The 26592-nt window shown below is 37.3% G+C and overlaps 1 protein-coding gene across 2 annotated transcripts in view; it reads left to right on the top strand.

The window, feature by feature from the left end:
• The window catches only part of FAR2 (fatty acyl-CoA reductase 2), a 1505975-nt gene that overhangs the window by 1083321 nt on the left and 396062 nt on the right, over positions 1–26592 (top strand). For both annotated transcript variants that reach the window (XM_044088201.1, XM_044088202.1), the window contains one exon: positions 12700–12818. In XM_044088201.1, the coding sequence (XP_043944136.1) occupies positions 12700–12818 (119 nt within the window). The remainder of the gene's footprint in view (positions 1–12699; positions 12819–26592) is intronic.

Genomic DNA, 26592 nt, shown 5'->3' with positions numbered 1-26592 from the left:
CCATTACATGGCTCATTCAGATCCTGCCTTTTCTTAAACCTTGTTCCTCCTTTGCATCTATTGATCCCACATTTCCCTTTTTTCATGTGTGATGTGCTCCCACCCTTTTCTAAAGATCCCAGTTCCAGTTTTTTTTTAACTCTGTTATTATCTTCAATACTTCTATTAAAGTTGCTTTAGACTTTGATTTCCATTTTCTAGTAATTGCTTTTTTGGCAGCTATCATAATTGGACTCTGCAAGGCCTTACTGTGTCTAGGCAATTCCGATTCTGTATCATAGCCCAAAAAATCATTTCCCTTGTTACTTCAATTTGCTTACCCAGCATCTCTGATAGAGCAGTCTGCAGGGAATCTTTAAAGTCTGCCAACTCATTACACGGCCTGAAATAGGTTACCTCCTTCTTCCTTATCCTCATCACACCGCCAACATTTGCGGCCTGTCTGGGAAAAAATTCTTTGAAGTCTGCTTGGGGTATAAAAATACGTATGTAAACACCTCTAGGCAAAGATCCTAAATCTTCTAGATTTTGTTGCACATTTGCAGGAAGAGCTGCTTACAGCATTGACTCCTTATTCTGTTTTTTTTTTTTTTTTTATCTGATGTGCTGCTTCATTTATGATTATCATTAATTTGAATCTGAAGAAATATAAAGGTTCCTTGTGTGGATCATTGTTGCAATAAGGAACGCTGACTGCATTGGCTGCATCATGCACTGACTGGATTTTCCCTGATGCAGTGTTATATGCATGTTGCCCAGACAGAAGGAGCTGTTAGCATGAGATCTGTGATCACACACATTCCAGTCTCAGATCCCCAAATAAAAGAACATTCTTAAGCTGATATATAGATTCCTATCACATAATCGAGTGGTCGTGTTAACATATGTTGCATTATCAAGATGAATAGCTAGGAACCATAGAATTTTGAACTGTTACAACAAAGCAATCACCTCTTTTTAGCAGGGGCTTGTATTCTGCAAGATTGCAGCACAGCAGGGATCAGGTCACCCCACATCGCTTCACTTTAATAATGAGTGCTCACCATAACCCTAACCTTTTCACTGCCTCTAACCTTAATACGCCTCTTAACTTAAATAAAAATGCCTCTAAGCAAGACAGCTTAGACACACACACACACACATATATATATATATATATATATATATATATATATATATATATATATAGAGGTGTGTGTTTGTGTGTGTGTGTGTGTGTGTGTGTGCATATATATTTACATGCATATATACATATAATATACAGAATCTAAAACAGCATTGATGCTAAAAATATCGACAGCAAAATATCTAAACATAAAAAGATCTAAACTGAAAAACATTTAAATGCAAAGTATTGACAAAATGTGATCACATTCAAAACCAATGATTTTTGCAGGGGGCCATTGCAGGTATCATACCCACAGCTAATTATATGTGCCAAAGAAGTGGTCACTTTCCTGGACTGCTTTATTTAGAGAAATGTTAAAACCTTTAAAATGTAAGATAAAGCAGTCTGTTTGACACAGTTTTGGATGAGATTGTGAATAAAGGCATCTTTTCTTGGTCTGTAGTTACAAAAATGGATTGTAATCTGGATTCAGAACATTATGAAGGAGTCAGTAATGAGTTATAAAGGGATCACCATGACATACAGCAGTCCTCTGACAGACAACCGAGAAGAGTTCTGTGGCTGAATGTTGTTGGTTACCAGCAGTTTGAAGGCTATGCAGACTGAGCAAATACATGATAGAGAGGTTTATTCTGTGTTCATATGAAGTGAAACTATAAACTTCCATACAATTAATGAGTAAAAGAGTAAGTTTTCAAACAATAACTACTTGAACCCTCAGCTTTCTCTCACCTTTTGTTCTTTCTTCCTTAGATTTTATGTTTTTTTTAACTTTATGGTTAATTCTCCTATGTACAGGGTCTGCCTTAGCTGAAACGGCACTCTAGGCCAAGTACTCTCTGGTGCCCCTTATGCCCCACCCACCCCATACTCAAGGAACACCCCTATTTGAGCCATGCCCACAGATGGTTCACTCCCACAAAAGCCACTCCAGTTCTTTCAATGTTTAAATACATGAAAACTCAAGTCATACTACAAGGATTTAATTTATTTTGCAAAACTTGTGTGAATTTTGTATTGTTATTTTATATTAAATTCTTTATGTAAAATTGGGAATACCAACTTGACTACGATCTGTCTAAATGTCTCCAAGTGTTTTTTTTAATTTAGTTGAGGTAAATATGATTCACTGAAATTAATCTTATTCAAATATATCTCTAGGAATCAAATTTGCTATCAGTTGTCTGGATGCCTTTCAGTGTGTGTACAATTGTACTGTTGGCAGGAGGGACACTAGCATAGTTACCTGTAATTCATAGACATTCTAATGAGCTACTAATGAAATCGCTCCATGCAGCCTCCTCATCTCTCCAAATCACATTATGCCATGTTGTACCATTGGGCACTGATACATTGCTGGTGATTGTGTTTTTTATTTTTTTGAATCCCAGCCATTGTCTTTTCATTTCAGCATATTATATATTTACAGCAGCTAAGTAAGGATTAAATAATAATAAAAACTGACACTAATCTGATACACCAAAAATTCACACTAAAGAAACTCAAACTCAAAAATGTATCATTAGAAAACAAGTAAAACTGCATTGCCCAACACAAAACAGCAAAAAATAGCAAGAGTTAAATATAGCCTTTTTGATAAAATCAGAAGGTAAAATCATCACAAATACTCCTCTGAAAAGCTGCACTAGCAATGATTATGTTGCTATCAAATATGCTTTAACATTCTATTGATCTGCATTAAAAAAGCAAGTACATCACAAAGCAGAATCCATTCCGTCACGCATTACATATCTACTGCTGTTAGGCTTTAATAAAATCAAACACCTTTGTTTCAGCCATTTCAGTTTTGAGTTCACCATCTAAATTTCTCTTGTGCAACATTATTGTAAACCAGACTGTTTCTGAAGAGTTGTTGCTCTTATGGTAGTTAATGCCAAATCTGTCTGCAGGAATGGATAGTAAATACAACAAATAGCTGCAGCCATCACAGTAAGATTGAAGTTCAACAAAAACACTCAATTGTGCAAACATTTTTAACCTTTTCATTAGTTCAAACATATCATCAACCCACGTTAACATCTTGAGAAAGTGCACCTCTACAAATCAGGAACAAAGCCAGAAATCAAGGACACTTGTAATATATTAGCACTGTTAGCTAAAGACAGACAGTGACAGAATATAAATTAATAGCATTGTTTTGTAATATATTAGCACTGTAGAATATAAATTAATAGCATTGTTTTGTAAGGCCACATTAATGTACCCTGGCTGGTAGTGTGCTACCTACGTTTTCTGGCTAGGGGGTATGCTGCTCTTCATCCAACAGGCAGATGAAGGAGCAGGAAACCATTAAGACAGAAACCCCCATCACCATCACAAAAAAAAAAAATCTTGGATCCCCATGAAACCACCAGATGATAAGGGTGTGTGCTAATACTGCACACCTCATTTGCATCCTAAACTGGGGCTCCAGACTAAAGGTGGGGGGTAAAAGAAGGAAGCACATCTTTTCTTGATTAGACAACTTGTTCTTCCAGATCAAAATGCCGTTGATTACTGCGGGAATAATTTCTCCTAAAGACAAAGTTGTCAAGAGTTTTGAGGTGACCGCTATATGGACTCTGGCCGGCTACTGTCTCAAAATCCTGAAAATATAAAAATGAGGAGAGAGCGCACTACACAAGATGCAACATACCAATATACTGACAACTCGAGATGTACGCTACTTGGTATTTAAATCTAGTAATGCCTCTCATGCTGTCTGCCTTAGATAACAAAATGCTATTCTCAACTATTTGTTACAGCTTTCAAATGTCAAATATAATGATTCTAAAGTAACTTAACATTTGTAGAGAAGACTGAGAAGGCATACTTATATCAGCTCACATCTGATTTCACATTTCACCACTTCCATTTGAACATCCATCCGTTTATTTTCTGATTTCACACTAAAACAATCAATGTGTATTTCACCAGAACAATGGCTTGTCCTACAGAGACAATATACAGAAAGTTACATACTTCCTAAATGTCCCAAACCATGAAATTATAATGACAAAAAACACTGCTACCATTGAAGTTGTGATTTATTTATATATATATATATATATATATATATATATATATATATATATATATATATATATTAAAGTATAGATAGAATGCATTTCATTAATCTGTTTTATCTCGGTGGTCTTTAACTTGCAGCTTGTTTGCATCACTTTTGAAACTACTGATTTTACCAGGGAGAAAGAAGCATGTCATTTAGCGGTCTTCAGATCAGCGGTTCTGCAGATTCTAGGGGCGTAGACGTCATTATTAAGCATCCAATAAAATCCTGTTCATGTAGAGCAAGCCCTTCTATTTTATGACTTCTGCTGCCAGTCTGGGAGGCTGATGCCATCTTTGCTAGGCGGAAATGGTGCTGTTGTACAGAGATCACCTGTTGGCTGAGGGAATGAGGGACACATTTCTCCCAAAATCAGAACTCTACTCTACTTTATTCCGATAGATAACAAACACAATAAATAGTTTGATATAGTTTGTAGTTTTAAGCTGACAATCACCCTCCCACCAAAGAGCCCCTCCTGCAGCAACTCCCTACCCCCCAACTATTCCAGTGTTCCATTACTTGGCTGTTTTTCACCAGTTGCCATAACACTGTTCAAACCTTATCAGTGTGCATATTGCAGGTTTTGAAATTAAAATAGCACAAATACATATAGCAATTTGCTAAACAGCCTCACAATAAAAACAGACTTACATGAGCAGTAAACTTCTCTGCCCTTAAAACTTGCATTCATTGAAACAGCATGAAAACTCTCATTCATAGAAAGTGCATCAGGCCACTGGAGGATTAAGTTTACCTTTGGACTATTTTTAAAAAATACGCTCCTTGCACACATTTTTTACGGCCTTACATACATGTATTTGTTCTTTGATTCACCTTTGTGATTATATTCCTTGTGTAATACAGCGCCACTTGTCAGAATGTGTTTTAAATTTGTAGTTTTAAACATTCTTTTAATAAACAATGAAACAAGATATATGAACGAATAATGACAAAACCTATTTCATAAAATTTCAACATAAAAGTGCACTCAAGACTTCTGTCATTACAATCCACCAAAATCACTCAATATGCACAGTCACTGCAGAAGTAAAATCATCTGAATAATTCCACATAAAAGAAACCTATAACTAATGAAGAGGTTGCTACTGGCAAACACCTTTACATCTCAGTATTTCATCTACAAATTCAGTGCCTGCTGCCCTTGAAGAATCAATTGCCTACATTACATTAAAGAAAACAATTGGTAAGCTGGTAGTATTACAACAGGAAATGACTGAGAAACCGACAACACTTCATAGTTACTAGGCATATTATACAAAGGAATGTACCCTTAAAATGCACCAAATAATCAACAACGTAGGGGCATGACATACCATGCATCCATACCTCTCCACTTCTTAGCACAAGAAATCTGAACAACATGCTGCATACAATTAGGGCAGAGCATCACTGAGTACAGGATTAAGGCTCCGACATGTTAATAAGTTGCTTCTTATATCCAACAAAGTGTCCATTTCCATCCATCTCCATTTTCCTGCTGTGCAACTTTCTGCAAGTCATTAAGAAGAGGACTCCTGAGTCACCCCTGAAAAGGGACACTTGGGCACTTGTTAACCAGGTAAGCCTAATGGACATAAACATATAAAGTAAAGAAATGCTACCATGGCCTATAAAGGCATTAATCAACAAAACACTCATAATACTTCTATTAACCAATTGAAGAACCAAACCAAGCTGCTTAAACTACGTAAGAATAAAAAAAGAGAAGTGTTGGTACCACAATCGCACGAAGGTGAAGTTTCCTTCAATGATGTCCACAGGTTATATCAGCAAACAAACTTTTATTTAAAACAAGTAACGTAAAACACTACAAAGTGTTTTTCGTTCAGCACAATGTCCGAACTTCCTCAGACAAACACTGGCACTACCAACAGCCTGTGTTTAAAAAGTAAATCAGTTAATACGTCATTCGTTCATTAAGTCAATTAGGTCAGTTGAACAGCTCTCTTTAACATGATTAAGCAAATGAACAGCAAGTATTATGTTGCAAAACAGTCAGTGTTGGAAAATATATATATATTACTTGTTTTTACACTGGAAATATAAACTTGAAATAAAAACAGTAGTATTGACCTTAGTATGGCTTCGTTCGCATGCACTTGTAAATGCAGTCCAAATCTGTTCTAAAGAGGGACTTGGAAACTTTTTCTATAAGTCAAGGAGCAAATAAGTTCCCTTTTAATAAAGATGTTCACTGAACCCAAGACCACAATTTCATTTACTACACTAAATCTGTATCCTGTTATCTAAACGTTCGGAGTACACTAAAACTTAATCATAACAAAAAAGTTGTTTAAAAATGTATATTAAAAAATGTAGATTAAAAAATATACATATATATATATATATAAGTATGTATATACATATATACAAGTGTGTGTATACATAACCCCATACACAAGATGTGTACACACACACCTGCAAAATACATGCGTAAAACAAATATACTGTATTACAACCCATGATTTCAGTATACCACACCTCTCTTAGTGATATTCTTATTAATATTTTATTGATATTCTTAGTTTTCAAGTCCCTCTTTAGAACAGATTTGGACTGCATTTACAAGTGCATGCGAACGAAGCCATACTAAGGTCAATATTACTGTTTTTATTTCAAGTTTATATTTCCAGTGTAAAAACAAGTAATATATATATATTTTCCAACACTGATTGACTGTTTTGCAACATAATACTTGCTGTTCATTTGCTTAATCATGTTAGAGTTGTTCAACTGACCTAATTGACTTAATGAACGAATGACGTATTAACTGATTTACTTTTTAAACACAGGCTGTTGGTAGCCCCAGTGTTTGTCTGAGGAAGTTCGGACATTGTGCTGAACGAAGAACACTTTGTAGTGTTTTACGTTACTTGTTTTAAATAAAAGTTTGTTTGCTGATATAACCTGTGGACATCATTGAAGGAAACTTCACCTTCGTGCGATTGTGGTACCAACACTTCTCTTTTTTTATTCTTACGTCTATTAACCAATTGACTGTGTCCATCTATCTTTGTAAAGGATGTTGTCAGACACCAGCTTCTTTGTCAGTCATGTTTTGGCAATGACAACTTAACATCAGCATCTTTCAAATTTGCTTTGTGATATTATCGCTCAGTACCTTACAGAGAAAACATTTTAATGCCTGATAGTAAAGAAATGTGATCATTATACAGAAATATCAGTATCTACCCCATACCCATCCTGAGGAAATTGTTCAGAAAAGGAGTTTACTCTGAGCTCTACAACCATCTTCAATCCTAAAAGATCTTCTTTCCCAAATAACCATGTATTTTGGAATGTCAGAACCACACAAACCATTATAAACTACCTAGAAGAAGCCAATGTTCACCCTAACAGATGATGGTCTATTAAACACAATTCAAAGTAGCTGTACTGGAGCAGTCTTTATCTCTTCCTCTTTGAATCACTAACTGAATGCATGAGTAAACAATCAAGCTCTTTCTTAGTTCAAAAACTTCCTAACTAATAAACTCTTTTATGTCAAAGTACAGAACTCCAAATCATCACCCACCCCACTGACTACAGGAGTACCACAAGGCTCAGGAGTTTCTCCACTTCTGTTTTCTTAATTGAACTGACTCCCTGGAGAACTACCCATATTTTTATCATCCTACATGCAGCCATTATGGTAATTTGCAGGTCTTGCCACCACCATTGTGTAATAAGGAGCCATCTCCAAGAAGACCCAATACAATTATTTCTCTCAGAACACCAGAAACACTAATCAGTGTCATTTAGGGCAAGAGACAAACTCAACAATGTATATGGGAATGGCAGATAACCAATAACCTAATACCATAGAAATGGCTCGACACTTTGGATACCTTGCAGTTTTTATAGAGCAGCATCTTAGCTTTCTGCACCTTATTGAAAGAACAAAAAACAAAATCAACTTCCACCTGTTTTTGAGATGAGATATCTCACTCCACGTTCTCTTCCCTGAAGGGAGGAATGATATTGGGAAGGGGGTGTTTACTTAACCTTTATATTGACGCCTTTCTTGTAGTGACAGCTTCAAAGAGAAATCTTTCATGACAACAGTATTTGCAGATTCATTAGAATGGCTACCAAGCCAGAATGCCACTGCAATGTGCTCACTAAAGCACACTGGCTACCAACCTTTCACAGAATAAAAGTCATATTAAGCACCTTACTCTTCAAACTAATTTCCCTGAATTCTCACACTTCTATCTTAAATCCCTCATTCCCAGTGTAGCAACCATGCATCCACCAAGAACCAAACTGCACTGCACAGCTTCTCCATACTAAATTAAATTCAATTTACACACACACACACACACACACACACACACTTTCTCATGCATACAGAAGCGAATAGTTTAAATTACACACACATACACTTACCTTCTTTCTTAACTGAACAGCCAAATGAGCACACACGGACTTGATCCCTCTTAACAAAACTGCTAGCTTACATTTTGTGTGCCTGCAAAACATATTTACTTCCATGTTGGCGTTTACACCCATGATTCTCTTTAAAGGAGAAGACACTAATACCGCAATGCTGTAAAAGTGGGAGGGCGCTCACCATCCCCTTTGCCCTGTGGTTCTGGTGCCCTCGAGCAGGCACCGAGAAGAAAGAATGGACTAACTAAATTAATTTAAAAAATAAATAAATAAAGTAAAAAATTGTGCCCTTTACAAGGCCGGCCTTTATGGCGCCCTAGGCTGTCGTCTAGTTTGCGTATGCCTAAGGCCAGCTGTGCCTATGTATCTGCTTTCCTCTTAAATTTAAGTAGTTCTACTTATGTATTCGTATGACAATTTAGTATCCTCTATACCATAAAATTACGTCATTTGTATGTTCATCTCCTTTTGGTAATTTTTTTTTACTCTTTTTCAGTACATTGACTTCAATCGAGTTTTTATTTCACATTCTATGCCTCTTTCATAAATTATATATTCTGTACTTTTGATATTGGCTTGTGTTTATTATAAGGTTATCATTCTATTTTCTTTTTATAACTGCATTTTAGTTTATTTTTGTACCTATTCCAACCTTTATTTTTTACTTTTACTATATTGTATAATTTATATTATATTTGTCTTTGTTCAATTAAATTTGTATGTAATTTTCTGGAGCTTTTCTCCTTGGGTCTCCACAGAAAATGGGCTTTTAGCTCAGTTGGACTAACCCGGTTAACAAATGTCAAGTAAATAAATGAATAAGGCAACAGAGACAGCAAAGAAGCGATGGAGCTTCCATTAACTCAAATGGAAGATAAGAAAACAAAGCAGACTCTAAGCCTGTAATGAGTTCTGGAATGATTAGAAAGATGGAACTATATGGAACACACGAAGCAAGGGTGTAGAGTGGACTCAATTTATTAGCGATTCTGTCAGTATTGCCATTGCTAGAAACTGAAACTAAATAGGGACACCGAGTCCAAGTCTGATTATTTGACTTGTTATGAAAAAGATTAAATATTGTGGAAGTTGTAGCAACCAGGGAGAAAGTTATCTTTGTAGAGGAGACCTGTGTTTGTGGTACATGATTACTCTGTAGTGACACTGACTTTTTGCTTATGATCTAGAGATACATTGTGGGAGTGTAGGTGAAGGAGGCTGAAATTTTAAATTTCATTACTGGTTATATTGAAGAGTTTGGTGGTGGCAAAGTGTTGACTTTTGGTTGCTCATCTTGCAAAGATAAGAAAGCTACCCAAGAAAATGAACCAAACATAAACTGAGCAAAAGGAGGTAGAGATTGTTGGGTTGGAATAAGCAGATGCAAATACCAAGAGTAAGTAATCATAGAACCCACAGCTGTGACAAAGGGATGGGTGTGAAGCCCTCTATTGGTATAACCACAGTCTGGCTCTCTCTATAACATGTTGTTCTTGCTTCCCAGAAGAACCAATGGGCTAATTAGGCTTCAGCCCTCATCAGGAAATGAATAGGCCATAGAGCTCACACCATGCCTGGAGAACTAGATCTTCGCTATAGGAGGAATGAACAGGCTGATTAGAGACAGGAACACTGGTCACATAACCCAGATACATTGCCCTTCATACAAGCCGGACTGTCCAGACTTCTTTTTACAGTGAAAAGAAATCCTTAGAACAGACTGGAGAATATCACATAAAATGTTCACCTTTAAACATAGCTTACTAATATTTATCCCTTCCTGAATTCTGAGAGAAACATATTTCAAAATATTACAAAACTAATCAATGGATGGATATAGCAACTGTGGTACTGTAGACATTCTGTCAAACTGTGGTTATGTAACAAAAACTGAATCAAATGAAAAAGCTTTGGTGTTATTGGTCAGTTGTTGATAGTGTCTTTATCATTCTTTAAGTGATCACCAAAAATGTGAGGTCACAGTTACAAACACTGGAAACGGGGTTCCTCCAGAAGATTGTTTTTTTTTACTGTCCATGACGAGCTAAAATGCTTAACAGTTCACTCTAGAGACACCTCTCATATGTGCTGAAATTAGTCAGTTGATGTAGTTTGAAAGCCTAATTGGGATTACTCCTGCCTGAGCACCAGGCATGATCAAATAGAAGAGATGAGAAGGCAGGCTAAGGGCATACTTTTAAACAGGCATCCTTTAGGATGAGCTGTAGACTGCTGTTGTAGACAGAAAAGCCTGGTCTGCTATAATCAACTTGCTAGCACAGCAAAACTCAACAGAACAAGTGGTTTAGAAAATGAATGGCTGGATCTTTATTTATGGTATCTCCCATAGCATTTCCTTCAGAAAGTATGTTCTATGTTAACCCATATGAGATTGGGTAAGAGCTTGCCATCTATTTTTATGGGAGTGGTATTACCCTCACTAGTCACACACCCCATATAATCAGGTACCTCCATCCATCTTCACTCCAGACATTATCAGTGATTGTAGATATTGAAAGCATTCATGGTAATATGCCTCCTATTTCTCACATCTAGGGATAAATCAGGCCCTGCCACATCTCTCCCTCCTCAACTGGCTTGTCCAGCACCTAAATTGCTGCTTAACCCCCCAGGTCTTCTGTGCTGGTGTCAAGATTTTATTCCTCAGTACCACGAAGTTAGCTGGGTTTTCCTGTAAAAATTGAAGCATCTCTTGATGCTTTCTACACTCTTCACCTCTCCATCATTTTCTGCATTTGGCTTATCATAAAGTTGTACTTCACAGTTCCACCTCATTTCACCTCCTGCCAAAGCTTGTAATAACTTTTGCCAAGCTTAAAGGTTTCCTGTACTTCTAATGCTACAATTTCTATTTACAGCATCTTAAGAATTAAAGCATTAAACATTTAATGTATACTTATTTATACATATTTTTAAGAAAGTTATAATTTTAAATGAGGTAATATTATTTTTTTCCTGGATTATGTTTTTCAGATTTATTTTTTCTATGTGGTGTGACTGGTTTATTACACTCACAGCTATTTCTTTTCATTAGAACGTATGTGATGTTTCTTGTCATTGATTGGCAGTATTATATCACATGTCTGATGCACTTGTTTTTTAACACAGCCATGTTTTTCTTATTTTTTTCTGATGAAGTTCTGTTTAAACATAATGAAAGTGTTTTAACTGGTTTCAGCTGGCTTTCACATGCATTTTTCTATTCTTTTTCTGGTCTTTGTTTTGTGATTATTCATTTGTGTTTTTTGTGATTATGGGATTTCCTTAGTCTCAAGGATAAATTTAATCTTTTCATTGTAAGTACCGCCCAACTATCCCTTGAATAGGAGTCATTGACTCAATTAGCTCTTTGTAGTAAACAAACTAGTTATTTAATCAAGAAATAAATGCATATAATTATGTTTTGTGATCTTGGCCACAGACGTAAACAGTCACTTATAAGTAGTGCACATACACATTTAACAGAAGTAAGTAAAAATACATATTTAGAGCTTAAATGTAATATATTTATCAATGCTAGACATTTATTCTTTTGTTCATTTACTTGCAAAGTCTCAGAATTAGCTAATAGTTAAGGATTAAATCCATTATATCCTGAATAATCCTATGATTATATGCTTCCACCATGACACACTGCTTTGCTAGAATTACTATGATTTAATACCTCTTACCAGTTTGATTTCAGAAAACATTTTGCTCATTTGATAATAAATTATTATTTGGTTCTGTTGTTGTCAGCTTTATGGAAATACTATAGAGAAGAAATGCAAACACAGCCTACATTTGGAAAATGGGCATCCATGTGTGACGTGTCCAGTCATGTTTGTCAAAAAAACATAATTATACAAAAATATACCACATTTAACATAGTATTTATTACCTTATGAGTTAAGTAAAAACAGTTGTATACTGTTTGGGAGATTTGTTAATTCTATTGTGAATTTAATTTAAAAATGTTGACTAATGCCAATGTGTCTCATTTTTTACTTGGAATTGTTATATATCTGAGCTACTTATGTGAACTAATTACTGACTATCCTTTTTTTTTCCCTTTTTTATTCAGGCAGGTAAAGGGATTCTACGTACCATGAAAGCAAATAATGATGCTGTTGCTGATTTGATTCCAGTGGATGTCGTAGTTAATCTTACACTAGCTGCTGGGTGGTGCACTGCTGTACAAAGGTATGCAAATCAACTTCTTCTTTCATTTCATAGGTTCACAGGTAAGTACTAGGCCTGCTGCCCTTGTGGGACATTTAAGCCTAGCCAAGCAGTTGCAACAGTTTAGAGCACACATGGAGTGCTTTTAAAAGCCAGTATTGCATTAGAGATCAGGATCCGGCTGATTGTGCCACCTCCCCCAGCATTCTGTGCCTAGGGCATTGTCCCTCTTGCCTCGTCCTAGCTACACAATTGGTTTCTTTTATTGCACAGGTCACTACTCATTGTTTGCACTGTATGTATGACTCGATACCTCCTCCAGGTTTATGGCCACTGAAACTGGTTTGAGGAGGTTTGTATGACTGCATTCTCAGAACCTCCCACATGTTATTAAAATGAGATTTTAAATTCTGCCTTGGAATTTGCGGTGGTGGTGCTGCAGTAGCGTTGTCGCCTCACAGCAAGACGTTGTCCAGTTCAATTCTCAGCTAGAGCGTCTTCTGTGGAGACATGCGTGAATGGGCGTACGTACCTTCGTTGAAGGTTGTGCATTAGGGCCGGCAACTCAGCACGTAAAAATCAACTGCCAATCATTAGCAGACCGGTGTTCCACTGTGGCGACCCCTAACCAAGAAAAGCTGAGAGACAACAACAACAACAGAGATTTAGTGTTTGGCCCCACTGTGACAGAGGTGAACAAAAACTGTAATGAAAAAGGCAAGCTTATCCAGAGAATCTCTAAGATTTTTCATCCCTCTTTTTTCAAAATTTCCAATGAATTTTCTATCTCCTCATCCAGTTTTTGGCAAAAAACAGAATAAACAGTCTCAACACAGGTAAACGGACAATTAAGAAGAAGAAATAGCAAGAGGGATCCAAAAAGAAGTCTTTGAACCTCACAAAACCAAGTACAGTCCAAGATGTCTGAATGACTATTCAAGATTCCTTGTGACCCCCTCCCCACCCTGCCATTGTTTTTCTTTTTCCCAGAAAATTGGAATCACCATTTTTCTCTTTGCAACACATAGTTTGAGACAATAAGTTCTGAAAATCATTCATCAAGGTTACGGATGGCAGTGGGAGAAAATTCCTCCTTTTCAAGAGGTCATTTCTCATCCTTCAGATTTTGTTTCCAACACGGTCCTTCATCACATGCTGTCCCAAGGAGTGATGGAACCAGTTCATCCTTCCCAGGTGGGGAAGAGTTTTTATTCAAGGATGTTCCTAGTGCAAAAGAAAAAGTTCTTGGAGACACTTTCTGGATTTTCTTAAACTGTTTTGTGATAGCACCCAAATTCAAAATGTCACCTCACAGCCTTTTACATCTTCTTCCTCTCCAAATTTCCTGGCAACACTAAACTTAAAACATGCTGATAACATCACTATTCATCCAGACTTTAGATGTTTATGCTTCTGGATCATGTTATCAGTTTTTTGCTTTACCCTTTGAGCTATCCACTGCAACAAGAGTGTTCAGAAAGTGTCTAGCTCCAGTTATAGCTCATTGCAGGCTACAGAGTATCCACATTTTTCCATATTTTGATGACTTTGCAGAGTCTTTTTCAAAGTGTGAGGAATCTCTCTTTCTCTTGGGTTAGAGATTACTTACATAAGCTAGGATTCCAAGAGAACATTCAAAAATCTTTCTCGACTCCTTCACACAGGATTGTAGTCCTGGGATGTCAAATAGATACCTCAGCTCAAAGAGTTTTTCTTCCACAGGAAAAAACATAGATCTTTATCTAGATCTATTTCTAAGGTTTTCCACTTAGACCAGTTTTCCACTTGCACTTCAGTCACTGTGAAGGGAATATCTCAGGATTTTGGGTCTCATGATATCCCTGGCAATACTCCAGATGAGAATGATACAGTGGTATTTGAAATCTCTTCGGTCCCAGCATCAACACCCTTTATCTTTTCAGATCTCAGTACTAGGGTTTGTCAGAACAGAATTCTTTTGGTGGAGACAACAGATATCCTTAAATCCAGGTCTCCCTTTCTCCTTCGCAGTTAACTTGGGATATAGCTTGACAGCAAAATATCACACTCTAGGCATCCTATATTCCGTCAGAGCAAAACTGTTTGGCAGACCAGATGAGCATGACCAGGGCAGACCCTCACAAATGGAAACTAGATGAAAAGGTCTTACAAGATTTAATCCATCTGTGGGGAGTTCCTGAAGCAGACCTCATTGCTTCTTCTCTGAACAATCATCTGGCAAGATTCTGTTCCAGGACTCCATGCAAAAAGGCCTAGAAGACAGCAGATGGCTTTTCTTTAGACAGGAATGCTCCTTTATCCTTTTCCACCCTTTCCACAGTATTTCTGAAGATTCAGAAATAATCTCCCAAGATCATTGTGGTGACTCCCTTCTGGCCCGTAAATGTAGTTTTCATCTTTTGGAGAAGGGTAGGGTAAATTACCACAAGCTTCCTCACAGACTGGATCTACTCAGACCAGAACAGTTATGTTTGATACACCCAGACACCAATCAATCAATTTCAATTGACTGCCTAGGTGATAGGATCTTTATTCGTTTTAGGCACCTGTTTACTGAGGACATTCAGCAGGTACTGTTGGTGGTAAGAAAGCCTGCTAATAGAATACTGTGTATTAGTAAATGGAAAATGTTTTCTATTTGGTGCCAACAACATAAACAACACCCATTCAAGACTACTTGTTCTCTAGTTCTACAATATTTGTGTGAGTTACTATCCTATGATCTTTGTTATTTCTCTGTCAAGGTTAATTTATAGGCTGTTTCAACATGTCTGCCTATAGTTCCTCCTCTTTCAGTGCAGACTAATGTCAAAATGTTCTTGAAAGGAGATTTGCATAAGAAAACCAGTAGCCCCTCCATGGGATCCCCTCCTTGGGATCTTAATTATGTGTTAGAGAAGCTAACACCTGCTTCATTTGAACCAGCTGATCTGGCTGACTTGAGATTCCTAACATGGAAAACTGATTTCTCTAACCGTTGCAAGAAAAGTATTTGAGTTGCAAGCTCTTAGTCATCCCGATATCATTTTCAATAGGGACAGGGTTTTTTGAGAACTAACCCTTATTTTATGTCTAAAGTATTATCCATGTTTACTCTAAGCCATATTATCCATTTGCTATTTTCTTTCCTGAGCCTAAAAATGAGGCAGGAAGGATACCCCATACTTGGGTAGTCCACAGACAACTCGGATACTATCTCGACAGAACTAAATCTTTCAGATATTTGGATCAGTTGTTCATTTCTTGTGAAGGTAAGAAGGGACAACCTGTGTGAAAACAGATTATTCCCAAATGGTTGTCTAATGCTATTTCTATTACCTTTTGTTGTACTAACCATAACAAAACTATTCCAGGCAGGCTCAAGGTGCACTCTACCAGCACCTTGGCTTCATTTATGGCTTGTTGGAAAAGGGTGGATTCTTAAGGTATTCTAGAAGCTACTACTTGGTCTTCTGTACATACTTTTATAAAGTCCTATAGGCTTAATTCCTTCACTACATCCAGATCAAGCTTTGATAACACTATTCTCCTTCCACCGCCCAAAAGTAGTTACGTATGGTAATCTACCCATATAGTTAAGGCTACTGCAGCAGTGATCAGTATAATGAAATAGTACAATTGTGTAAGGGAAAATTTACCATAACAGTAGATGTTTGAACGATCACTACTGCAATAGCTGCTCCCTCCCTCTATCCTATTGTTTCTTGTTGTGTTTTTTATGCCAGGGTGTGGACATTTTTTTTTTGCTGTTCCTAACATTGCCCTTTCAGAGCTTAGCCACACTGTCCCTGCTGGCATTAAAGATCTGAAGGGCTTCCAGCCCAAACTTGTCTTTTAGTCAGCTCAGCTCAAGCTGTCTGACACTTTGTACACACAGAAGGTGCTCTGAAGCTTTGGAAGCTGGCCAGCTGTTATATCCTTGGCAGGACTACTGCAGCAGTGATCAGTCAGTCAAGCATCTACTCTTACTGACACAGTTGTACTTTTTTTACTGACGCAGTTGTAGTTTTGTTTGATAGTTACTGGAATTAGTTCAATTCATTTTCTTTCCTTCCAATGGCCCATTTTTTCTTAAATGTTCACAGTAAAATATTTAAAACTTTATAACACCAGAGGATTTATAGCCCTGGGATTTTTCTGTTAAGAACATTATGCATTCAGCAGTTTTCAGTGCGTCTGTATTAAGCAGATATTAGTTAACAAGGACTTACTCAAAGACTCTTGCATTAATTCAAATATTTCCTTTTACCCAAATTCCACTAAGCTTCTCCTCAGACTGTGGTGCCTGTGTCCTCCTCCTTATAATAGCTAACTACTTGGTTGCCATGCCACTGTGAAACATGTAATGTGTAAAAAAAAATGTTTCCCAAATCATTATTGGGTCAATCTGTTTTGCTTAAACAGTCTTTAACTAATTTGAGGAAATGAGCTATTCCTATTTTTTTTTTTTTTATTATTTAATAGCAATTGTCACTGTTTTTTTTTTTTTTTTGTACTTCTTTCTACTCTGATGACTGAAAATTTATTTAACAACTGTTTCTTCCATTCCTTTTTTCTTTACATCTTCTACTGTTTTGTTTTTTGACTTCCTTATTTTTCCTTGTTTATATTTGCATGTGTGACTGTTCACTGCAGTTATTTTGTCATCTTGCGTAATTATTTTGTTCTAGGCTTTATTTTCTTTTTTCTATCTTCAAGCTTGTTGAAATGATTGCATTGTCATGAATACTCTAAAGCAGTGTGTTTTCTGCTCTTCCAAGTCGGTGTGTTTATTTTATTTTACATTTGTTGACCAGGATTGTCCGACTGAGCTGAAGAGCCCTTTTTCAGTGGAGGCCCGGGGAGAAAAGGTACAACATATACAATTTTCATTAGAAATTAGAATTAAACAGCAATGTTACAGGATTATTACAAGGCATTAAGTAGCAATGCAAAGTTATACAGCGTCAATAATCAGGAGTATAGCATAACTATTTCAAGATGTGTAAAAAGAAACATGTCATTAAGATGAGTATAGTTTTTGGGGAAAGTGGTTTAAAAAACAGTTTTATCATGGTGTAGTTGCATGAAGGCAAGACAATTACAATAGAATATTTCTCTGAGGCAATTTACTTAATAGATTTTAGAAGACAGTAGAAAGAGTAGTGAAGGAAGATTAGAGAGCGCTAGTGAGAAGAGTGAGTTAAGGGTAGAAAGTAGATTAAGGTATGAAGTAGGGGATGTTAAGGAGGGAGAGTGCAGTGGCAGGACCAGTGACTTTTAAAGTGCTCTTTGGTGGCTGTCTTAAATTGTTTAGGATGTGTAAAGGTCCTGATTTCTAGACGGAGCTTATTCCAGGCAATAGTGGGGTGATAGCTGTGCGTGTTGTGTCCAAATTTAGACTTGGCTTTGTCAATTTCTAGTAGGCCTTGGTTAGAGCTTCGGAGAGGTCTGGAGGGAGAATAATGGGAGATGAGAGGGGATAGTGCTGGGCAGTAGGAAGGCTGGTACAGGATAGAATGGATGATCTGCAGCTGAGAGAGAAGAAGCTGGTGGGGTAATTCAAGCCAGTTTAGGTGTTTTAGAGAGAGAGTGATGGGATTTGTAGGTTTGTTGGGCAGCAAATCTAGCTACCTTGTAGGTAGATTCAAGTTTGGGCAGGAGTGCTGAGCTAAGATTTGTGAGAATTTGAGAATTGTACATTAGAGTAGGTAGAAGGTAGGTAAGAGAGAGAGAGAGTAATCTTGGCTTCAGAGGTAAGGAATTTCTTGTTATGGTAAAGGAGCCCTAGTTTTGAATGAGTCTTTATGATACAGTTATTAACATGCAAGTCAAATTTAAGCTGATTGTCAATCATGACGCCTAAGAGATTAGTGCTGTATTCTACCTGAATTGGAGTGTTATTAAGGGAATGTATGGAGAAGGGGGGATTAATATATATGAACTTTTTAGGTAGGAAGAGTAACAGCTTTGTTTATTTAGGGTAAAGGATGAGCTGGTTGTGGAGAGCCATGTTTCAACTAAGTTAAAAGATGCCTGAGTAGCTGAGAAGAGCTTAGAGGGAGAGTTGGCTGTGGTGATGACTGCAGAGTCATCTGCGTATTGCATTAAAGATGACTGAGGACTGGAAGTATAGAGCTGATTAGTAAAGATGTTAAAAAGTAAAGGCCCTAGGATAGACCCTTGAGATACACCCATTTTGACAGGGAGAGGAGGGGAGAGAGCAGAGTGCCATCTCACTGATTAAGATCGATCAGTGAGGTAACTGGAGAACCTTGCAACAGTATCATAGGAGTAGTTGAGGTTATGCAGTTTGTGCAGCAGAAGGGAGTGTGAGACAGTGTCGAAAGCTTTTGAGAGGTCCAAGAATAGGCAAGAAATAAGTTTATGGTCGTCCATGGCTATAGAGACAGTGTTGAAGGATAATAAAGCTGTAGTGGTACTATGTTTGGGTGTGAAGCCGTGTTGAATGGGTGTAAGCAGATTTTCCTGTATTAGATACTGCATAACTTGTTTATGAATACATTTTTCTAGTACTTTAGAGAGGGGAGGAGGATAGCGATAGATCTAAAGTTTTAGAGAGAGAGAGGGGAGGATAGCAATAGATCTAAAGTTGGAGATATCAGAGGAGTTACCTTCTTTGTGTATAGGTAGAGTGTAGCATTGTTTCCAGATGGAAGGGACTTTAGACTCAGAGAAAGAACGATTAATTAGAATACATACAGGGAGAGCAAGAGAGTGAGCTGCTAATAGAAGAAAAGTGGAAGGAATATTGTCAGCTGATGCTGAGCATGGTTTTAATTTAGAAAGTAGAGTTTTGCTGTAGATAGAAGGTGCAGGTTTGAGGGAGACCATAAAACAAGCAAAAAAGGCGAACACTGACACCACACTATGTAGCTTGAGAAACTGAAAATAATGAAGCAAACTCGTGCAAACCAGCAGGACTAGATAAAAACACTTTTAATAACAGTTGAGCGCTTTCACCTGTTACAATACAGGCTTCCTCAGAACAAAAAACCATTCTGAATTACAGCCCTTAAATAGACGTTTTGGCTCCAAAAATTTAAAGCAACATACTCCACTAAAACTTTCTATATAAACAATAAACATACCAAAATGAATAAATAACAGGAATAAACAATAATATTATTAATACATATATATCCAAAAAATATAATGCACAAATTCCTCTGAAATTCATATTTGTTAAAAACATATGTTTCTATAAAAACACTGACTCAACTTATTTATAAACACTTTGACAGTAGCGTATTTTGTATAGCAGAGGTTTAATAGACAGTGATTCATTCAAACCTGGGGGTGAGGCAGCATCAGTAAAAATTTGCCACCACATTTCTCTCTAAGACAACCAACTCTTATAGTCTCCCCCCTAGGGTCTATTTGAATAAGGTCAATAATACTAAAAGTGAATTTGTGTTCAGAACCCTCTTGTTTTATGTGCTTATATAGGGCATTCTTCTAATCTCCCTTTCTAATGGAGTAAAAATGACCACATATTCTTTTGTTCAGCTGTCTCTCGGTCTTCCCAATGTAGAAAGCGGGACAAGCTGAACATAATGTGATATATATGACAAGTTTAGTAGTACAATAACCTGCCTTGAATCTAATAGAGGTGTTGGTAGTGTTGCTTAACCTAGTGCCTTGACTGTTGTTAATAGCAAAGCACCAGTTGCATCTACCACACTTCTGTGTAGGTTTAGAAGTGTTAGAAGTCAGAAACATCGTATTTTCTAACAACCTTTTCAAGTTCATACCCATTTTATTTATAAAGTGGGGTTTATCACCTAAAATGTTGGATATAGACGCATCCGCCATAATAATAAACCATAGAAACATATGTTTTAGTGGAGTATGTTGCTTTAACTTTTTGGAGCCAAAACATCTATTTAAGGGCTATAATTCAGAATGTTTTTTTGTTCTGAGGAAGCCTGTATTGTAACAGGTGAAAGCGCTCAACTGTTATTAAAAGTGTTTTTATCTAGTCCTGCTGGTTTGCATGAGTTTGCTTCATTGTTTTCAGTTTCTCAAGCTACATAGTGTGGTGTCAGCGTTCGCCTTTTTTGCTTGTTTTAGGTTTGAGGGAGAAGGTATTTGAGGAGATAGTATTAGGAGTAGGTTCAGAAAAGTTGGAGATGTTAATAGCAGAGGAGTTTGGGTTGGGGTTCAGTAGCTTAGATATTGAATCGATAAAATAGGTATTGAAGATAGTGGCAGTTTCTTCAGATGTCTTGTCTGGGCATGGATTGGGGGAGCTAAGATTACCGGGATGTAATTTTGGTTAATAGAGTTCCAGAATTTTTTTAAGATTAGATTTTAGGGCTGTGGGAGGTTTGTTATAGAAGTCTTTTTATCTTTGTTTGTGTTTTTTTGTCAGATTTCTGAGTTCTTTATATTTTATAAGTCTGCAGAGAGCTTACTTTGTGACCATTTTTTCCATAGTTTGTCTCTAGTTATCATAAGGGTACAAGTGGCTTTTGAAAGCCATGGAGATATGGTGGACTTAATTCGGACTTTGCGAGGGGGAGCAAGTGAGTCTAGGATGCTAAGGAAGGTGGAGTTGAAAGCTAGAACTGCTTCTTCTAGTAGGAGTTGGATAAGGAATTTCCAGTTTACTTTAGAGAGGAGGGAATTAAAGGTTTCTGGGTAGAAGTTAGAGAGTTTACGACAAGTGATAAATTTAGGAGGTTTTGAAAAGTGGGGAGTGAACCTAAGCACTTTTATAGGGCAGTGATCACTCAGGGTGTTTGGTAGGGTTTCAGGGTTATGATATTTGGAAGGATTAGATACAAGTACCCAGTCAATAAGAGTACTAGATGTGTGAGAGTTGTTTGTATGGGTAGGTTGGGAGATTAGCTGTGTAAAGCCATATAAATGAATATGAGTATTGGAGTTTGGATTACTGAGAGGTAACCAGTTCATGTTGACATCCCCAAGGAGGATAGTTTCATTGGGATGTGTTGAGAAAAGTATGGAAGAATATTTTCGAGCTTTTCGAGCAGAGGAATGTTGTCTCCTGGAGGAATATAGATGGCTGCTACTGTGATAGTGGTGTGGTCATTTATTTTAAGGTTAGCTGTAAGTAGTTCAGCAGGAGAAAAGGATGGGATAGGTTTCATAATACTTGTAATAGTGAGGTGGTTGGAGGAGAGGATGGCAACGCCACCCTCTTTTTTTTGTTTTGGCGATCTATGCAGAGTATATTATAACCAGGGGGGAGAATGTCTTTATCAGAGGTTTGGGGTTTTAGCCAAGTCTCTGTTAGGGTGATTTTAGGGTGAGTTTGCTATTTCTTTTATCATTTTGTGCAACTCTGACAGTGGCTGTCCTTGTAACTCTAGCCGGTGCAAACCATTAATCACAACAGGATGTTCACCTGCTCTTTAGATGGAAAAAACTAGTAAGTGAAATCTGTTGAATGAGGAAAGAGAGTGGGAGGCATATGAAAAGTTGTAACATTAGCAATTTTTTGAATTTTGTATTTTTGTTGCAGACTGACTGTATGGGAGAGAGAAACAGTGATTTCATAAAATGAAAACTTTAAAAAGTACTTCTGCCTTTAGTTCAAATGATGTCCAGCATTTCTGGAGCAGGCTACTCTTTTTAGAACACTATCAGGCATGCAAGTAATGAAGAATATTTCATCTGACTTTGAAGATTATTTATGGACAAGAATTAAGTATCATTCTGAGGTGTAAAACTAATGCAGCTCCCATCTGAAACAATAGATTTATCAACAATACTAAAATAAGTATATTTTCAGTCCAAATATTTGGCCCTGCTACTGTTACAAGGCTGTGTTCAAAAAATTAACTAGTCATGTAATATGGTACAATTTAATTTTTACACTGAAATCTTAATTCCTATTTTGGCACCTTTTTTCCTGCACATAATTATTGCTAATGTTGATGTCAGTTATTGAAGAGGATTCAGCAAATCAAGCCAGACATTCCCCTTTTGGCATAGAGAATGCCCATGTTGGCCTAGATTTGAAAACTCTCCGCTATAACATTTCTGTTGTGCTGTGAATAAATTGCACATTTTGGCTTAAACTTCTGAAGATTGTAAGACTGTATTTGTCATATTAAATACTGTTTTATAGCATATATTGTTTTATATAACTATATTACAAAACTTCATAATACTGCTTTTATAGTATTATCTCAGAAACATACATAGTACAGAACCCAGTGTCTCAGAAAATGTATTTTTATAGAGATATGGAAAGATTTGACATATAAATTAATAAAAATAGCTGTTCATACGCTGATTTTCCTGAAGCATGAGTGTCATTCTTTTTAGAAAAGGCAACTTTTGGTTTGTTTTTGATGGATAACTGCATATTTCCTTTTCCACAGGCTTGTGTTACTACAGACTTGGAATGCTTATGAGGCAGGAGAGTGGAACACAGAGGAATATGTTTCACAAAAACATTTCAGCTGGAAATGTTATCACTTTCCAGCAGTATCAGAGCTCTGCCAACCCCTTATATTAGTTTGCCGATTTGCAAAAAATGACAACTCAATTTTATAACAGGAGCACAAAAATGTGATCTCAAATTGGAAAAAAGAAAGGAGTTTTACCCTTCAGTTAAAAATGTCAGCTACCACAGTTACCATGGTCTGCAAAACTGGGTACACCTTAAATCTGAGGTTAAAATAATATAATCAGCCAAAGCTAAAAATTCTGGAGTAAATATACAAGAATAATTTTGGCAGTTTAGAGTCCAAAATATTATCTTACGTTTCATACACAGAGGTAGTAAAATATCCCAAGACTAGTATGGTTTCTCCCTGTTTATTTTTATAACAAGTAACAGTAATAAATTGAATGCCATATCCTATATTTCTTGTACATTTTTTTAATTACTAAGTTATGGTAAATGCAGGGATAAGAGATTTCATTTGCATGAAAAAAAATCATTTCTTAACTTGATTGTTTGCACTAAAGGATACTTCAGGTACCTTAAATAGATTATCACAAAATGAACATAAAATCTAATAAAAAGCTAAGCAATAGCTCAGGTACCTAAAGGATCTGTCCAGGAAGGATGGGAGTAAGGGGCATCTACTGACTTGCCTGTCCTGGGGGAGAGGGATGCAGCTCTGACTTAACAACATGGGTGATACCTTCTGGTAGCACTAGATGTTGCACCCGTAAGGCATGTGCCTATAGGCATACCTTGCCAGTACACACAACACACACACACACACTGACACAGCTGAGTGAACATGTGGAGGTAAGCTGTTTGCAGTCAGCAGCATGTAGCAGAGCTTGTAGAGCCACTCTATGAACACATGGTGGGAAGGTGTTCTACATCTCAGACCAACATGGTGGATTACTTCCTGACTTCTGCCTTTGGGGAACAAATGGTCCAGTTGGGCTACCCTGGCAGGACAAATGGGCAACGGGGCTCCCATCTAGCCTGGAGATGTCTGGCTGTCACACCACAAAATTAAAGGGCTAATTTGGTACAGGTAATGGAGCCACTGGTCCTACAGAGAAGGAAAAAAAAAAAGAATAACTGAGCAATAGAATGGGACACAGTATGAATGAAAGCAAGAGCCTAAAAATGAAATAAACACCACATCGGTCAAACTATAGGATGATTTTCTGTCACAAAAATGAATAAAGACTTCTTCAGAAGTGATAAGGATATTAACAGGTTTACTTAAAGAATGCAAACAGGCATGAAATAACCCATCAAATACGAGTCATAAAATGACTAATTAAAATTACTAATTTTATATTTACATATATTTATTTACATTTTTGTTCTCTGGTTAGAACACTCATAAATAAATTAGAACTTACTAAATATTGCATGACAGTACAACTCCTTTACACCCCTCACATTTCTCCTAATCCTAAAGTCTATTCAAAAGGCCATAATGAACAGAGACAAGGTCAGTCTAATAGCTTAATGTTGGTCCTGGCAAGTTACAAGTTGGACCTCATCTTCTTGAGAACTTTCTGTTTCTAAGACCCATAAGAATCCTCATAATGCATTTGTCTAGCCAAACTCATCCAGATATTGACCACATGGTTACTACAGTTCCATTGATAGCCAGGGACTATACTTATCCTGACCTGTTAGTCCAAATAATAACTTCTGCCAGTAGACAAGAATTAAGAAGTACTTTAATGTTACATCCTTCTGAAGAACGTGGGACTTGAAAAAATTGTCTGCTCACCTGTTCAGACTACAAGCTAAGGCTGATTTGAAGTTTGTGTTTTGGAAAATGACCTTTTCCTGTGGCCTTCATGTCCCCTTCTGAAAGACAATTTACATTCCTGTGATCACTGTATTCAAGAATCATGTGAAAATCCAGAACAATAAAGTGAAATGTTTCTAATTCCAAAAGCTTTACTTGACTAGTAATTCCTTGCTCCTCCACGTTAATGTAGCAAGTACATAATGACAAACATAAACAATAACAACAATTGCATACAAAGTATTCTGGTCAGCAACAGCACAGATTGGTTTCAGTGTCATTTCCAACCCCACCTTCAATGTGGTAACAGTTCAGTCACAGAACTGCTAATAGAAACATTATCCTGTTACTGCTTCTAAACCAAAAACTGAAGTAATGTGTGGGTATATTATACACACACTATATAGGTTCATAGGTTCATACTAGGCTATCCGCCCTGAGGCAATTTAAGCCTAGCCCGATTCTGTATAGCTTACGCCACACCTTGATTTGAGTATACTGTGCCCTTTTTAAGGTTTAGTTTACTGTGCCTCTTTCTAATAGTGACACGGGAGTAATCCCTGGGACAAACCTACGATCCCCCATCCACCTATCGAGATTCTTCTTGAAGAGATTCAGTGAGGTGCTCTGCCTCACATGAACTGGAATTCTATTCCAGAGCGAAAGGAGCCTCTGGGTTATGAACCTGTCCCTCCAGCAAGTTCTATTTATTTCTGTGCTGAGGTTCAAGTCCCTCGAGCGTGTGGCTCTAAGGGATTTAGATTTACTGAGGTGGAGCATGTCCATTAATTCTGGATTTGACATAGCTTTGTATGTCAAGCATAGATCGCCTCGAAGTAGGCGGAATGCAACTGAGTAGAGCTGGAGTTTTTTTAACCGAGCAGCATATGGCATCTGTTTGAGACCCTTGATCCTCTTGGTGAGATACTTTTGGGGTCTTTCTAATTGCTGCAGGTGTCGGGTAAGGTACATCCCAAAAGGGGCATTGTATTCTATGATGGGCCTGATGAGGGATGAATAAAGGGGCATGATTACCTCTCTTGATCTAGATGTGAAACCCTTCGTGATGAGTTGGGCCATGTAGAAGGTCTTTCTAACCACTTTGGCAATGTGGTTTTCAAAGGAGAGATTGCTATCAACTTGGGTCCCCAGGTCCCTAATAACTTTCTCTGTACTTAATGGGTTTCCGCCTATGTGGTAATTTGTGGGCACATTGTTTTTGCCAAAGGGTATGACTATACATTTTTTGGCATATAGCTTTAAACCATGGCGCTGACACCAGTTATCTGTCTCTCTGAGACCTTTTTGAAGGATGTTTGTGTCAGCTGGAGAGTTGATTATGGCACCCAGTTTGCAGTCGTCTGCGAACTTGGTGAGCCATAGTCCTCCCACATTTGCCTGTACCTCAGAAAAGTATATACCGAACAGGAGTGGTCCCAGGACAGAACCCTGTGGGATGCCACTTGTGACCAGTGTCGAGTCTGACATGGCTCCAGCAACTCTCACTCTGTTGGTTCTGTCTTTGAGCCAGTTTGCGACCCATCTTGTGACATAGGGGTTTATATTTAAGCTGGATAGCTTAT

This window comes from Protopterus annectens, chromosome 11.part0 (assembly GCF_019279795.1).
Source record: "Protopterus annectens isolate FY-2018-M chromosome 11.part0, PAN1.0, whole genome shotgun sequence".
NCBI lineage: Eukaryota > Metazoa > Chordata > Ceratodontiformes > Protopteridae > Protopterus > Protopterus annectens.
Note: the sequence above shows the minus strand (reverse complement) of the source record. Positions and strands in the feature narration are given on the sequence as shown.